Here is a 17,140-nt window from a genome sequence, read left to right on the forward strand (position 1 = left end):
TTGTGGTTGAAGAAGATGACATTTCCAGTCACTGTTTTGGTGAAGAGCTGTTTTATTTTATAAGGAATATAAAACGAAAAATGTCAGTTCTTCAGGAAGAAAGCCATTTAAATTTTGACTGGGAAAAGCTGAGAGGATGATTAGTTGTTGAGTGCCAACAGGCTTGCTGACATTTCTCTGTTTGAAAACTGGCTGTATTTCAATTGGAGGCAGCCTGTTAACACAGCTCAAGAAGTTTGCAACCATGTGATTTAGATTCTTTTCATTAAGTAGCACATTTATGTCATGAGTTTCAGTGCTAGGACCAAGAAAAGTACTCATAGTTAAACTCGATTTAACCAACAGCTCTTGCAGTTACAGAAATAAGGAAGCTTAAAGTAGTTCCAATAGAACAAAAATGCATGAGAGAGTTTTGGTGACTTCATAGAGACAAAAATCTTCAATCCATTGGATAAAAGATTTTCCTGAAAACTCAGTTGGATGCAGTAGTGTGCCAGGTTTGTCTCTAGACCTCATGTTTTAAAGCACACTGAAAGTAAGAGTGACATTTCCTTTGTACCAACACTGGGCTCAGCAGACACACAAGCAGAGAAAATTGTACAGTTCAAAGAGCAGGGAAATAGCCAGCAATTAGAAAGGATTTTTCTTAATTCTGGTATCTCCAGGTGTTCTTGATATTTGATGTTACTAATAAAAAATAGGTGTAGATTTTTATCCAGTCACTTTGTACCTGTGAATGCCCATCTGAAACAAGCAAGACAGTGCAAGATGTGCTATAACTGAAAATTAATATGTTGGAAATCTTTATTTAAAAAGTATTTTTTAACTATTTCAGATGGAAATTGACACAGCACTGAGTGATCTGGAAGCAGCTGACTTTGCAGAGCTGGTAAACATTTTGGTTTTTTTTGCTTTGCACAGTATCTTCTTGCCTTGGTGTCACATTCTGTGGTTGAAACAAAGACTATTTTCAAAATCCATCAACTTCTTTTAATGAAGTGGGAGTCAAAGCAGTTTATCCTGAATTTCTCTCCATGCTTAATATTATAACATATTAGAATCCTATATGATTGGTCACTGAAAATCCATGATTTAATATAATTTAAATCCGTGGGATGTCTACAAAAACACTGACTTCAACAGAGGTGATTGTTGTTGTTACATTTCTTCTTTTGTGTAAGTATCTGTCTCCTTCCTAAGCAATTGTGAACAGAATTGGAAACATCTATGCATCAGAATTTAATTTTCCAGTTTACAGAAGGCAATTACAAATTCTGCTTAGTTTTAATACTGTTACAGAAGGTAATAGTAATATAATTTACTTAAGTAACTCTCAGCTGTGCAAGGTTTAAACACACTGACATTTCAGCTTTACTTTGTAATGAAGGAGCTGTCTTGAGCTCATGTTCCAGAACAGTTACTCTAAAATGCTATTCAAAAGAATCCTTGCGCTGAACAAGCTGGGTGATTACAGAAATCAGTATTTATAAGTCACAGTTTATTGCACAGAAATTGATTCCACCTACTTAACTTAAAATACAGTATATATCTATCTAAAAACAGGGCTGCTAATGGGAGAGCACTGGGCATTAAAAGATGAATTAATGGGAATATTTTGAGTAAAATGTCAAAGACTGGAAAAAAATGGTTTGACTTGTAAGTTTTACTCTAGGAGGGCCCCTGGTGTCAGTAGTTATGCTAAAGCTACTTTGCTGTTAACTGTGAGAATGAACATATCCTAATAAAAATAGTTTATGAGCACATAACAGTTAAATAGAAACTGGTTATTTTGAGCTGAAAGTTTTAGAGAAAATTTTAATGACATGAAATTCAATTATGGAGGCTAAAAATTTGGTATTTCCCTTAACTGCTCAGTATTAACTGCTGTACTGGTAATAAGAGATGGTCAGATATGAAAGTATTGAAGTATTGATTGCAGTTGATCAGAATCAGTTCACTTGCATTTGGTAAATAAAATAAAAATGCAGAATTAAAAATTACACAATGCTTTTTTCCCCCCCAACAGTCTGAAGATTATTATGACATGAGAAGATTATATGTGATCCTGGGCTCTTGTCTCTTTTACAAGGTAGTATTAATGATGAAGACCTAAAGATTAGGAAAATGCATCTAGAAATCTGATTTAGGGTTTTAGAATCTCACAAATCTGAAGTGAATATATGACTGATTTAAGTATGTATTTCTAGTGACAGACCTAAAGCTCAAACACCATAACAGAAAAACTCAGTGTTAGGAAATGCTATGTACTGTATGAACAGCAAGAACAAAAATATTTCTTTAAAACTGGAATTTCTTGGTGTACAGCCCAAGGATTGGAAAGAGTCAGTTCAAATGAAACTACAGGATATTTTAATAAGAACTCTTGTTCATTCCCATGTTTTGATAGCAGGTGCTCTATCTTGAATCTGTCTTTAAATCCAAGACTTGAGAAATTGTATTGACAGCTTTTTTCACTTTGGCCTCATTGATAGCTTTATTTCTCTTTGGTAAATGTACACAATGTAATCAACAGTACAAAGAGGAAGGTAACAGCCTTTGCTTTAAGAAAACTTGCATTTTAAGGACTTTATCAGGCAATTGTTTTTTGTGCTGGGAGTGTCACGAGAGAAGTGGAACTGCACAGTATCTACCATGACAGCACTTCAGCTGTAAAGCCCTTAGTGCTGGGACCACTGTACTGTGGATCTTCTTTGGAAATTTTATTAATTCCAGTGAAAGCTCACTATTTTTGAAGAGAGAATTAAATGAGAATTCGACACCTTAACACTGTAGCTGTTTTGCAAGCTGGGAAAGCCCAGCTCACCTTTGATAACTTGAATATATGCTGATGGTCGATTTGCTTATATTTAGTGTTTTGATTATTTAGAAGTGGCCCAAAAGCTCAGTGTTGTACAACTGTACACCAAAAATACAGTCTGTGGCCAGAAACCTTAAGATCTCAGTGCATATGGAGCAGGGATATCTCTGTATCAAAAGTACTCTGAAGTGCTGCGTGGTGGTGATGTATCCTCACTGAACACACTTCTTTTTCTGTGTTTAATTTAGGGTTACTTGATTGGGAATCACTTGCCCAAGGAAGACCTCGTTGATGTGGGTTTCTATTGCCAGCACTACTGTCTGTTAGCCCTGGCAGCAGAGCAGAGGATTGGGCAGTTAGTGATTTGGCGGGAAGTGTTCCCACAGCATCACCTCCAGCCCAGTGAGGAGTTGAGTTGCACAGGATACAGGGAACCCGAAGCAAGATACTTCTTACTTATAGTTGGCTTGGTGAGTTGATGCTGCAGCATGCCCATTCTCTGAACCTCTCTTTTGCTGTTGTGAGTTGTCTGTTCACTAGATCAACACTTTCCATGCATTTCGTTGGGTAATTTTTCAAAATGCTCAAATTGTAGCTGTTTCATGGGATAGCATTTCCCAGGGAGCAGAATTATTTATACATCCACAAAGCTTGCAAAATTTATATAAATTCTTATTATTTTTATGCCTTTTCACTTCAGTTGAAAATGTTTCTGTCTTCATAATCTTGTCTTTTCCAACAGCTCACATCAGAAATGTCTGAGTTTGGTTTTCTAAATGTGGACTTTTGTCACATTCATATTTTCTGGAAAATGCCTTTGCTCAGGATTTTTCTCCTGGGAAGCTGAGAAGCCTCAGAGAAAAAGGAAAACAATATTATCTCATTTGCTTCTCCTGTGTTTTGCTCCTTTGGAATGTGGTTGGAGATTGTTTATCCAACATGTGGTTGTTTCATTGGTTTCTGCTGTGAATTATTTTGAGTCATTGGCCAATTGGGGCCAAGCTGTGTCAGGCTGGAGAGAGAGTCATGAGTTTTCATTATTATCTTTTTAGCCTTCTGTAAGTATCCTTTCTGTATTGTTTAGTAGAGTTTAGTATTCTTTAATATAATACAGCATCATAAAATAATCAATTAGCCTTCTGAGAACATGGAGTCAGATTCATCATTCCTTCCTGCCACAAGGGCACCCCGCAAATACAATAGGCTTTCTTTCAAGCAAACAGCTGATGAGTTTGTAAGCAGTCTTTTCTGTTTGTATTTACAGAGACACTTTGTCCTGTGTGTCCTGCTGGAGGCAGGGGGCTGTGCATCCAGAGCTATTGGGAACCCAGGACCAGACTGTATCTATGTGGACCAGGTCAAAGCAACCATACTCCAGCTGGAAGGAATAGACGCCAGCATCGAGGAAAGGCTGGATGCTCCCTCCATCCCACCTTTAGCCTGTGCTGACTGGTTCCTTCCTGCAGCGCGGGACAGACTGGAGAGCTTGAGCACCTCACCAATGCTGAGCAAGCTCCAGAACTTCCAGAGTTCCTGCAAAGCTGTGAGTACTGCAGGGAGCAAGAGGAGCCTCTTTGGGGACACTTCTCACACCCCACGGAGGCAGAGCCCCCTGAGGAGCAGCGGGGCGGCCGAGCAGGGCAGCGAGGGGCCCGCGGAGGAGGAGAGCACCAACGCACAGCCTGTGCTGGAGCAGGTCAGAGAACAAGGCAGAGTTCTGGGGGCTTGGGGAGAGGGCAGCTCACTCCAACTCAAGGTGACTTTTATAAAAAGCACATTATAAAAGAGTAAGCCCCTTGAATTCAGTATAAAATAGTTCTGTTGCCTTGGGAAGCTCTGAGTCAGCCTCAGAGCCATCACACTTTTTTATTTTATCATTCACACTTTTTTATTTTATCATTGCTTGTAAATATTTGGGGATTTCACATGACTGAAGTGGGCACAGCTGTGTCGAAAAAAGCAGATTTAATTGGAGAATATCCCTAAAAACATATCACAACTAATTGCTGTACAGTTGTACAACTACTTCTAACCAAGTTTAGTCTAAAATAGGCTATAAAATACATTGATATAAATTGATACGTGTGCCTTATTAAAAATGCTACATTGTCGTCTTCTTTCTATTGGTTTGGCTGGATTCTGTTCTTCCTTTAGCTGTGTGTTCTCTGTTACTTCATCTATCCACTTGTTCTTCAGGCCACTAGGAAAAAACACACCCTGCCAAACCCATTTCATTCAGGAAACCTGAAAAAGAACTCTTCAGAGAAAGATACAGAACTTCCTTATGCTATGAAGTAAGAAATTTTTATTTTTTTTGTGTATTTCATTCTTTAGACCGTCTTTGGATTGTTTTTTAAATATACACAAAAGTCCCCTCATGATTTTATCCCAACCAAAGCTTTGCTATGCAAAGATTATCAGAAGAGAATGTGTTAAACTGAGAGCTTAATTAAACATAAAAATTTGAAATAATACAATAGAAGACATTTGATTCTGAATAATATATTAGTATTGTGCACACCTGTCCCACGTCTGTGTGACCTTAGAATTTCAAGTAGAAGTTTCTGGACCACACATGTAGTTACCTTGCACCTCCATCTCCAGGTAGGTGTACAATGAACAAAGCTTTTATTTCACTTTCCTTTTTTGTGAACAATTTTTGAGAACACAAGTGCAATGCCTAACTAGCAGCACAGTTTCTTAATTTTCTTGTTTTTTTTTTTTAAATTGAGTATTGCAGTCTAAATCAGCAGGATTTCCTTTGTGTGGAGATAGGAAGCTTTAGAATGCCTGCATCCATTTTGTACCCTACTGTAATTAGAAAAACAATTCTACCTTGAGAAAGAAAAGCTGCAAATTATTTAAATTATTTTAATTCAATGATATTAAATTAAATTATTTTAATTTAAGGTTGACATCTGGTCCTGAGAACACTCTCTTCCACTATCTGTTTTTGGAGACAATGCAAGGAATCTTTATTACTCCAACTCACAAAGAAGTAGCCCAGCTCGGTGGCTCCATCCACCCTCACTTAATTGAGAATTTCTACCAGTGCTGCCTTTCAATCCATTCCATTTTCCAGCAGTCCATGAGGAAAGAGGTATGGAAATTTGGCTTTCTCTTTATCCAATCACATTCTCAATTCAGTATTTCAAGGTTCTTTTCACTTCATTATTTCACTGGTTCAAGAGCAGCTGTATTTGCATGTCTGCACACTCCAAACAAAAGTGGAACATTGTCAATTGTGTTTTTTAGATCCTACAGTGACAATTCAAGTGAGTTAAGTGAGAAAAGGAGAAATAACAGTACAGATTGAATGAAGGCAAGTTTGCAAATAACAGTATAGTTTTTCTTAATATTTCTTTCATGTTACTGAAGAAGTCATTTCTGGCTAGACCCATGTGCCTTGTAAATCTAGGAATTTTTAAGTGTTAAAAATAGTGATAATTTGGTGGATTGGTCACATGACATAGGTTTGGCTGAGTAAGACTTTGGCAATGAGCAATGTATTTTGGCCATTTCTGTTGAGAAATGTAGAAACCCAAAAGCAAGCAGAGAGAATAAATTAGTATTTCTTAGCATCAAATTGCCTTTGGCTACAGCCATTAAACAGACATTTTATAGTTCAAGCCATAAAAACTGAGAATAAAAAATAACTGATGGAGACATCTCTTAGAGCAAAATTTGCTGTAGTCTTTTGCAGATTGGCTCCAGCAATTAATGCTGAAATTGGCAGGCTGTATTACGGCACAAGGAGAATGTTAAAGAAGAAATAGAAATTTGCCTTGTTCATAGTGCATGATAAAAAATCAAATACAGAAATGTACTATTATACTGTGTATTCTTTGTCATCTGATAAATGTTGTTACGGTTTAGGATCCAGAGAGCTGCACCAGTAATGCAAAGTTACTGTAGACTGATCAATGATTAATTTTTCCTCAGTTTTTGAGACTGAAAATTCACAATTTAACTTCTAAAATGTGTACAGGAGTCTTGAATAAATCTTAAATTTAGCAAAACTAAGATGAGTGGTCTTAAACCCAAAAATAGGATGTTTTGATCATGTTTTCTAGATCTTCAGTCCCTACATCTTCAATATTGTAGGCAGATTGAACAATGTGGTTTCTGCATCTGCATATGGCAGACAGAAGTTCCTTGACTTGTTTTCTACAAATCCCTTTTCTTTCACCTTTGAAGCAACTGTTTCACTGGCAGATCCAGAGATGAACTTTTGCAGGGTTTATTCAAAAGCTCTGCTCAAAACACAGCTCTAATAGCTCAAGAAAACAAAAAAATGTGTTCCATGCTTTTATGCCCTCATACTGAGTAAGAGTCAGAAAATGCTCTGGGCAAAGTGCTTCAGCTGTTTATTTACAAAAAGAAATTCCTGCCTGGCCAAGTTTATTTAATAGACTTTTACTATCATGGTTCTTAATTAGGGAGGCACACAGAAAAGAAAGATGAGAGCTTTAGCTGTTGTAATGCACTTTTTTAAAGTGCTGTAGTAACTCAGATGTCTTTTTAGAAAAACAGTGTTTAGCTAGAAAGAAAAAGTCAAAAAAGGGAACATGTGTCTAATTCCAACTTGTGTAACAATGGAAAAGCCTTTTGATGCCAAAGTAACAAAACTGTGGAGAAAAGAATCATGTAAGCAAGTCAGCTATATCTTCTAAGCCTGGCTTGACAGCAGAGTCATCCATCAGAGAGTCCTGAACAAATCACATGGTTGTATTTGCTCGTGTTTATGTCAGAATGTCTCATTCTCTACTAACATTTCACCAGCTGTTTTACAGAAAAAGAAGAAGGCAGGCAGTGGGATTTCAGAATTCAGCAAGGCAGCTGAGGACCCAGGTCTGGTAAGAGAACATGGACTTCTGTTTGAGTGCTCTCCTGAAAACTGGACTGACCAGAAGAAACCACCACCAACAATGAACTACTGGGTTGTGGGGTAGGTTTAAAGACAAAATTCACCTCCAGTTTTTCATTTTGACTGTGCCATTGTGTTCTTTAAAAATAAATGTAACTGTAGCACATCAGAGAAATACTTGAGCTGACTGACTGAGGTAGCTCTAATTTAAGGGGACTGGGAAGTTGCATTGATGTGAATTTCCATCTTTAATAGCTGCTGAGTCAATGACATAAACAAGGTGACAGCTATAATTACTGTTACATTATAAAAGAGGCTGTTTCATTGGGAAGAAAAATGTTTACAGAGAAGGAAGAAAAATAATTATTTCCCAGCATGAATGTACATAACTGCTGTTTGTGTGGAAAAATTAAAATATTTTAATTATAACATTGAAAAAATGTTTATACTACTGTTTAAACCTTTAAAAAATAATTATGATGCACAGGTATTAACAGCTTCTCTATTTTAGCTCTTTCCTTAGAAGAGCTCATTGGATTAATATGTGGAAATGTAACTACCCAGATGTTATTACCTTCAAAAATTAGTAAATATGTGAATCCTGGGGCTTGCTCCCAAGGATCTTGATTGGAGCTTATGGCCCACAGGCTTGGATTGCTGCAAACAGACCAGTAACAGAGAAGATCCTGAAAACCTGAAGATTTTTTTTCCCTACACAGCCTTAAAAAAACTGAGTAGAGAATCTACCATTTGAGGAGAAAAAAAATAATACCTGTGATGATTTTCTTCTTTTTCTTCTTTCTTTTTTTTCCCCAGGAGACTCATTCTCCACCCCAAACCTCAGGAGTGTTATGTGTGTTTCCATGACTCGGTGACAGAAGCTGCTGTGGAGCTGGCCTTTAAACTGTCCTTTGGCTTAGCTGCATAGATGAGCTTCCTGCACACTCAAGCATCCTGCAAGGTGTTAATTCTTTAAAATATCCCATATAAAGGGAAACTAACTCAATTTGGGTGCCACCCATGGGGCATCTTTGAAATGCTTAAAAAAAATCAAATACCTTGTGATATGATGCAGTTAAAATTTCAGTGGTGCTTCTGATGAGTTCATCAATTGTATACTTAATTTCAGAGAACCGAAGTTCTTATTTTTATATACTGTCACTTTTTTTTTTTTTTAATCCTGGTCATAACTTTATTATATGAAAACACCACATCATTTGTATGTTCACTGCTGTTCAGTGTACAATATGCAACATAAAATGGTAAGCTGATCCTCAAAGAACTCTATGAACATGGAAATTGATGATGGAGGGAAAAAAATGTTCTCCAGTTACTTAAAATTTTGCACCTCTGAGAGCCTGAAAAATACTGAATGTTTTCAGTAGCATTGTGTTAATCAAAACAGAGAGAAATCTTTCAGACAATTCCTGGCACTTAGCCTCACAAAACTAATGGTTTACCATTTTTGCTCTCCTGCACACTCAAGGACTATAGTGTGGTTGATGTTTTACTTGACTCCGTGAGTTTTAACTATAAATAATACTTATATTTGTTAAAATGCAATTTTGAAGACACAAAGAAAGAAGGGGGGTGGGCAGGGTGGTTTTAAGATGTGCATGGACTTGGCTTATTTTATATTCATAGTTTCATAATAAAAAATTATATTTGTTAAAGAACAGTAAAGCATTAATTTTTTATCCTTTTTTCACTTCATGTATTTTCTCTTTTGTTTTATTATTTCCTTCTACTTGTTTTTCATGAGTGCTTTTTATAAAATGCATAATTAGAATTCCATTTTAAACAATGGGAACAAAAACTTTAAGTGTTCAGGAAAGCAAATTCAATTTCATGGGTTCTCATGGCCAAATCTTTAGATCTTGTTTTCACTAGTAAATTACACAGTTTGGGGTAGTCCTAAAACAGTCAATCAAATGCTTGCAGGGCTCACAGGGTCATTCACGGCTTGTCTTCATCACTCAACAGTTGTTTTAATTCAGGCAGCAGAAGTCTTGGGCCTGAAGTGCAAGCTGTGATGGAAGACTTCGCTAATCAGCTTTCTCCAAGATTTATGGTTCCCAGCAGATGAGCAGCAGTATTTCAGTCTGAGGCCTACAAATCAAAGCAGCAGTGTGTTAGCTCTGCTCCCCATGTATAAATCAGGTGATGGGAGAGTTACTCTGCTACACCTCTCAAAGTCTAAACTACCTGACGTTTGGGTATTAGATTTCCTGGTGGATGGAAGAAGGAACGTGGAGGAAAGCAAGCAGTCCTTGCTGCAGTGCTTTTAGCTGTTTGGCTTCCTGTCCAGGAGAACCCTTTCTTTAATTCAGAAGTGTAATGTAATTCTGAAAGTGCCACCGAGTTTCTGATACCTGTATCAGCTGTCAGGCGTTGCTTTAAGATGGAGTGTGAGCACCCTCTCTGTCAGCCAAAATGCACAAGGAGGCTGCTTCAGGAGAGCAAGGACTGCACAGCCCTGTCAGTGCTCTGCTCTCCTGCACTTTCCGTTGCTGTCAGTAGTCCTAGAAATGGGTGGAGTAAGGAAGCTGAAAATCCTAGGCTATTTCTGATATTATTGATGTTTCACTGCTAGTTTGAGATTCTCTAGTGCTAACACCAAATTAATACGCTGTTGGTAAGTTTAAAAAAAATCCGGTTCTCCAAAAAGAAGCTCTTGAAAAGGAAAGGATCTGAAAAGATTTTTGGCCTTTGTTGCAGCTCATACCAAATAGAAGAGATATTGTATAATATCCTTGGTGTAGTATAAACTTTGGATACTTTAAAATCTCCAGTTATTTTTAAAAATCCATTTCTTTCTCTGTAGAACCTCTGGCACTGGTGATTTGGTAAATGTTACACAGTATTTCCCAACACAGGCTCTAAAGGTTGCTTTTAAGGACAAATGCAAACATATTTTTATGTCCAAAGGGGATAAAGGAAAACAGGTAAAAATAATCTTGTGCATATTAATTTTAATAAACAAAATAGATCTGGTCAAGAGCTGTGCACTCCTTTCCCTCAGCATGGCTGGTAATCAGTGGTGGTAGAAAGAGGCAGGTTTCCTGTGCAGCCTCTTGTTACAGCAATAAAATCTGGGGTTTGATCTTAAATGATTAATGACTTTGTGAGGTGTCTGCAAAGGTCCCTCCATTCAGATGGATTCTTGAAAGGCACACAGGCCAACACCCGTGGAATTAATGACAAGAAATCTTGGTCTTGGAATATGAAATGTTGATACTGGCATTTGGCGAATTGCATAAAATTCATTCGTATCAGCAGAATGGAAAATAAATAATTCATATCTGGTTTGTTTAATGTGAAAATAGATGGAAAATCTGCTTCATTTGTCTCTGTCTTAAGTTATCTCTTTCAGGATTTCTTTGATTAGGTTTTGATAATGTAAACAAAAATCCAGTATTCTGTGTTTTCTCTTGTTGACAGTTCTTTACTACAGTGCCAGAAAATTTCCTTGCCACAGGCTTTTCTGGTAGTGCTGACCAGGAGGAATTCTGTCAGTCACTAAAGTTTGATTAATCTCCTGATATCACATGCAAATTCTTAAGCAGTCCTTTTTCAATTACAGTCATTTTGTATAAAAAGAGTTTAAGGTTGTTTTCTTTCCTTACTTACAGTGGAAAAAAGTGAAACAGGCATTGTGTAAATAACACTGTTTATGGTTCTTAAAATCTGCCTTCCATCTCCTGGAAGTGCTTCCAGATGGCTCACATGTGTATGAGCTCGTGACTCAAATTTTAGAAACATTCCATGAATAACACTCAAGATTAATTTCCTTAGAAGTACAATATTTAGCCAAGTGGCATATCCACTGTTGAAGCTAAGGGTCTTTGGATGCTGTCTTACATGTTCTGTTCAGGACAGGAAATGGGACACTACAGCTGCAGAGTTGTTCCCAAACTGGCAAATAAAAAGTCTGCACATGGTTTGTGCATTTACTGCACAAGATGTACCCCTGATGCAGTTAAAGGCAGCACAGCTACGTCAGAGCTGTAAAAGGTTATGTAAAATGTTTCTCCTACTGTGATCAGCTTATACCAGTGAAAAGATAAAAAAAAACCTCAGTGTAGGAATTGCTCTGAGACTGTCACGTTTCCTGATTATTTTGTAAATACAGTGTTTTGGACAGATCTTGTTCTTGGTGCTCTGAAGTTTCATTTAGTACAAAGGTCAGCAGTAATATTGTAATGCTGTGTTTTCATAGCCGTATGCAGCAATCTTTGTGTTTCAGTTTTGGAAGAGCATTTTGGCAAACCTGGCTGCTGGCAGAGCAGCAGGAGCCAGATCCACTGAGATCAGCTCAGTTGTGTGCTGCTCCTGCTGGGGAAGGCAGTGAAACCTCTGCAGTGGCAGTGCCAGCTTTACGTGATGTGCCTCAGGTCTTACATTCACTTCATCCTAGAGGCAGACCAATGCACAATAATAATAGAATCCTTCCTGTTACTTAAAAATTTAACAATGAGCAATTACAAGCATAAAAGTAATAAAAGAAATGCACAATCTTTAAAGAAGAGGATGAAGTAGAGTGAAATAAAATTCTCTGGAAATAGTGCTGTAGCTCTCTTTTGCATTTGTTTAGATTCTGTAGGGAAAAGTTTTAACTGAATTTTGCCAACTTTGGATGCAGAAACCAGAGGAGTTTGGTTTTTCCTGACTTAAGTTATTATGGGGTGTCATTTAAAGAATGAATGACCATCCTTGTTCCGTATCAAGAATATCAACTGAAGATTTTCTCAAACTGCAGATAATTTCTGGGTACTTTATGTCTCTAGATACATTTTATTCATTCAAATAGGTACAATTATTTTCTGGAAAGCGTGTCTGGAAGGTTTTGCATTACAGAGAGAAATCTCTGCTGTCTCTGGGGCTGTTGGCTTTCCTGATCTGCCTGCAGTGGACAACTTAACTCTGGTTGTTTGTCTGTGCAGCTGCTTTGCTTCACCTGTTGCTCCCTATGCCTTGTACTTGGGCTGAATTAATCATTTTGTGATGCCTTTGGTATAAGAAGGTGCACAGTTTGGAGTTCTTCCTTCAAAGATTGGTTTATTTCCTCCCATCTTTTCACCTCTAGAGAATTCCAAGAGCTGGAAAACAGATTTAAAATCTACACATACAATTTTAACTTTTTTAACTTCGTCACACAGATTTTTTAACTTTTGCTCCACTATAGGGAAAAGCTGAAACAAGTAACGCTTCTCATACATCTGAGCAAGAATGTGTGGGGAGGAACTGAAAGCTTGGTATTCCATAGAAAAAAAAAATATTTCTAGAGAAAGAGGATTTGATCCTTAAGGATTCTGCTGGAGGACAGCAGCATTGGAATGGCAGTTATTTGAGCTGGGAATTGTTTCAGCAAATGGAAGTCACTACCTGTTTGAATATTCTGTCTTCACCTTTCCAGGTCTCTATGCTTTGTTAGAGACAAAGCAGTGATCTCCTCTGTTTAAAGGTCTCAGCTCTGCAGGCAGTCTGTGCTGAAAACAGTGTCTGCATGCATAACTATGTGCATACATTTGTCTTCTAGTAGGTGCTGCTGAGCAGCAGTTCCAGGAACTGGGGACTGGATTATTACAGTTACAAATACAGATGGGCTTCCTGGCCTGTGCAGGGATTGGGTAGTTCAGCACAGGGAATTATTGTGCACCAGGCCCTCAGTTTTGGATGTTATGGACACCACTAAGGTAGCTTTTACAAACAGAAATGAACACCTTTTAAATCTTTGTCATCACATTTATTATGAACTCATGAGGGTGTTAGCAACAGCTTTTCCATTTACAGTTATTTGTGCCTGACAGACTATTACTGAAGAGCCAGGCCATTCTACAGTAGGAGAAATTGATCAAAATTACATTTCTTATCTGCTGGATTTGATGTGCATTTTACAGAACTTGTACAGGCTTCTACTTTTGTTTTGTAGTATTATATTCAGTTCACAGCTTGGTGAAAGCTTTTAATAGAAAACTAGGATTGATTTTCCTTTTCCTACTCAGAGACAGGTATTTGGAGTAGGACAGGTTTGTGGGTAGGATAATTTTACTAGGCTGTTCAGTAGCATTTGAAGTACACTTAATAATACTAATTCTTGCTGTGAAGATTATATTCAAAGAAATAATTATTTTTTTAAAAAGTGAAAATGCTCTTGAGAAAGCAGGATTTTGTTTCCTGCATCCCTGAGGAAGTTTTGCCACCCGGCAACAGAAGGGGTTGTTAGTTCCAAAGTGTTTTGTTTCAAGGATCTCCTCTCTTGGTATTCCAGGAAGTCAAAATAAAATCTGAATAAATGCTGGCATAGAAATTGCTTAGGTCATTTCAGAAAATACCAGAGATACTTAAATTCTTACATAATGCCCTGCATACCTCTGGTAATCTGTCCTAAATATCACAAACCTTGAAGCTTACCCCATTAGCACTACTGATGTCTTCCTTTCAGACTAAAGGTGATTTCACTGGTTTATGCTTTATCTGAGCAGCAAGCCTGCAGTTCATGCTGGTTTTATTTCTAAGTGCTGTGCCTCTTGAGGCTTTGCCAAAGAATTGCCTCTGCTTCTGGTCATTAACTTGCCACTAGGATAGGGAAGAGTATAAAGATTACTAAAACCACAAATTACAATAATTTAGAGTAATGGGTTTACTAGCACAAAATGTGAGAATGAGAGGATTTATATGTGTTGTGGGTGTACAAATTCTTGTATTTTGTGAGTGATCCTTGTTTCATTCATGTTGTTCTGAAGGTGCAAATGAAGCTGATTGGTGTGATTTTAACAACTTCTTATCATGCTGCTTATTCTGATCCAAGTGGAGGCCTTGAATTAAATATATCACCTCTTATTTCTCCAGTTAAGACTGTGTTTTCCAGATGGGACAACTTTCTGAAACAACAAGCCTACTAGAGTTGCTGCTTTCAGCAAAACTGGTTTCTGTCAGCTAAGCAGCAACAACCATTATCAAATAGCCTCTCATTTGCATATATTCATGTTGATCCAAAACAAAATATGCTGAATGCTTTTTAGCTACGTTATGACAGTTATTTATATTGATGAACATAAATATTATATTTGTTGTGAACATGTATTTCATATGTGTTTATCAGTGGCCTGAATTAGACAAGATTGTCTTTCTGCCATTATGGAGGCCCTAGAACCTTACCCTGACATTGCAAGTGGATTTGATTTCGGATGTAGCTGGTTAAATCTTCAGTATTAATTAAAAAAAAAAAAGTGTATTCTCTCCAATATAATTTGACATAATGAGAGGGATTTGGATTTGTCTCTCGCAAAAAAAAAAAAAAAAAAAAAAAACGGCGCGCCCGGCCCCGCCTGCCGCGGGCTGCCCGCGCGACCCCCCGCGGGATCCCCCGCCCGGGCCGGCCCCTGCGCGGCTGTGCCCGCCGAGCCGGGAGGCGGCCGGGAGCCCCTTGCCGGGAATGCGTGTGCTGGGAAGCCCCGGGGTGTGCGGTGTGCGTGCCGGCTCCTGGCGGTGCCGGCGTGCCCTTGAAATCCCGCGCTGTGCTGCCGGAGGAGCCGCGCGGCTCCACGGGCTCGGCGTGGGGCGCTCCTCGGCAGGCTCCGCTGCCGGGCAGCCAGGGATGCCCCTGGAGCGCTGTGTTTGCCCGGGTCCGGAACGGCTGCCAGGGCTGGGAGCGCTCCCATTAACAATCGCACGAGTGGTGGCGAGACTGGCGAGGAGGAGGAGGAGGTTGACTGAGCAGGGAAGCGGCGCGATGAGTTTCCTTTCTTTAAACCTGTTCGTGCTCGCACCGCGTCTGCTGGCCCTGGAATACCGAGGTCTGGCGGGGAAGGGGGGGCACTGGGCAACGTCCGTGATGATGGGAGACGCAAGAGTAGGTGGAGATATTGCTCCTCTGTTTCTATGGGATACGTCCAGGATTTTTAGAGCTCCATCTGTGCATAATTTTGAAGGAGGATTCAGGAATTCGTGTAATACTCATAAAAGCGGGGGTTGGATGGTGCTTCTCTTTTTACAAAGGGACTCGTAGCCAACAGAGAAAGCTGTTTCTGCTGTGTGAGACTGTAGTAACTTCAGCACTCCTGCCCTGGTCTCGGAGAGATGTAGGTTTGCTTTCTAAAAAGTTGATTTTTAAAAGTACAAAGAAGTTGATGGCCGAAGATTGCCGTCTGTTTTAATGGGAATACTCTTGAAAATTCTTTTTACTATCTAGAAAAATATGCTTCTCGTATTAACTCTCAGGAAGTAATTATCCTTGTGAGAACTGAAATTCTCTGGCCTTTCAAATGCAACGGATCCCATGAAATTGTTGCCCAGCGAATCCTCAGGCAGCTAGAGTTCCCTTCTCCCTTGTGATGAAGAGCACTTCCAATTTTTAGCTATTTTTGGAGTGTGTTCTTTGTAGGTAGGCTTACCTGCATATGATCTATTTCACACTAATGTCTGATTAACTGTACTTTCAAAATACTTGCAAAGTGATTATGAAAGAGGTTCAAGTTACCAATTACAGCATCTGGAGTGCACATGCACTTAAAGACAGTACCTATCACACTTGAAGTGACATTTTCATTTACCTTTTCTGTCTCAAAATGTAGTAATAGAGGAGACCTTGAGAAACATCTTTTCTAGTGTTATTTATTGTTTTGAGAGAAATCTAACAAAGGTAAATAGAAATGTAACAGGTTATTACTGTTATGTAAGTTTCTCATAGTAGCTAAATCTTTACTTCAAGTGGGATTTGGGTGATACAGATCTAATTCTCAGTCATCAGAACTTTCCTTATTGCACATAGTAACACAGTAAATGAACTTATTGGAATGTGGACTTATTTAAATGAACTTATTCCTATGGAGGTGCTCACATCACACGGGTAATTGAGTTAGCTGTTAGTTAATTACATTCTGTAATCCAGTGTCAGTACAACCATGTATCATCCTGGAAGCTTTAGCACAAGCATTTTACAAAGAAGGGAAAAGATCCTGCCAATAAGCCATGCATTTCAGTAGAACTTGAATATTTCCTGGCTTTTGACCCTCTATCTCTTTGAAGACTTGACACTTGACTTCTCCTGAGCTGGGAACTTCAGCAGGGCTGTTGAACACGTTTCCAGTGCTTCTGGCACGTTAAACTCATGGCAAATGGTCCTTTCAGGTGCTCTGCCTCACCACTGTGGTTTTGTGGGAAAACAAGACGGTTGCTGATAGCTCATAACTTACTTCACACCAGGTGTGATTAATGTGATCACATGCTGTAATTAAGATGATGTAATAAGGAATCTTGGAAACGACGGAATTTTTTGAAGCCAAGGAGGGCACATTGATTTTTTTGGCATCTCTGCTTCCCAACTGCAGGAGGGAAAAACCATCCATCCCCCTGTGCTGGAAGTAATTGAAATAACCCATGGCAGGAGCTGTGCTGGCTCTGAGCTGCTTTTGCATGGGGTAGTGTGCAGTTTGTGCTGGCTGTGAGCAGAG

The 17,140-nt window shown here is 38.7% G+C and overlaps 1 protein-coding gene across 1 annotated transcript in view; it reads left to right on the forward strand.

Annotated features, from left to right (window-relative positions):
- INTU (inturned planar cell polarity protein) overlaps window positions 1-9,249 on the forward strand; it is a 34,842-nt gene extending 25,593 nt beyond the window's left edge. The window contains exons 9-16 of the mRNA XM_041482292.1: window positions 836-889; window positions 2,027-2,089; window positions 3,067-3,288; window positions 4,083-4,514; window positions 5,015-5,112; window positions 5,729-5,918; window positions 7,612-7,766; window positions 8,502-9,249. Of these exons, the coding sequence (XP_041338226.1) occupies window positions 836-889; window positions 2,027-2,089; window positions 3,067-3,288; window positions 4,083-4,514; window positions 5,015-5,112; window positions 5,729-5,918; window positions 7,612-7,766; window positions 8,502-8,613 (1,326 nt within the window). The 3' untranslated portion in view covers window positions 8,614-9,249. The remainder of the gene's footprint in view (window positions 1-835; window positions 890-2,026; window positions 2,090-3,066; window positions 3,289-4,082; window positions 4,515-5,014; window positions 5,113-5,728; window positions 5,919-7,611; window positions 7,767-8,501) is intronic.
- The last annotated feature ends 7,891 nt before the right edge of the window (window positions 9,250-17,140 follow it).

Source organism: Pyrgilauda ruficollis, unplaced genomic scaffold (genome assembly GCF_017590135.1).
Source record: "Pyrgilauda ruficollis isolate IOZ18807 unplaced genomic scaffold, ASM1759013v1 scaffold58, whole genome shotgun sequence".
Lineage (NCBI taxonomy): Eukaryota > Metazoa > Chordata > Aves > Passeriformes > Passeridae > Pyrgilauda > Pyrgilauda ruficollis.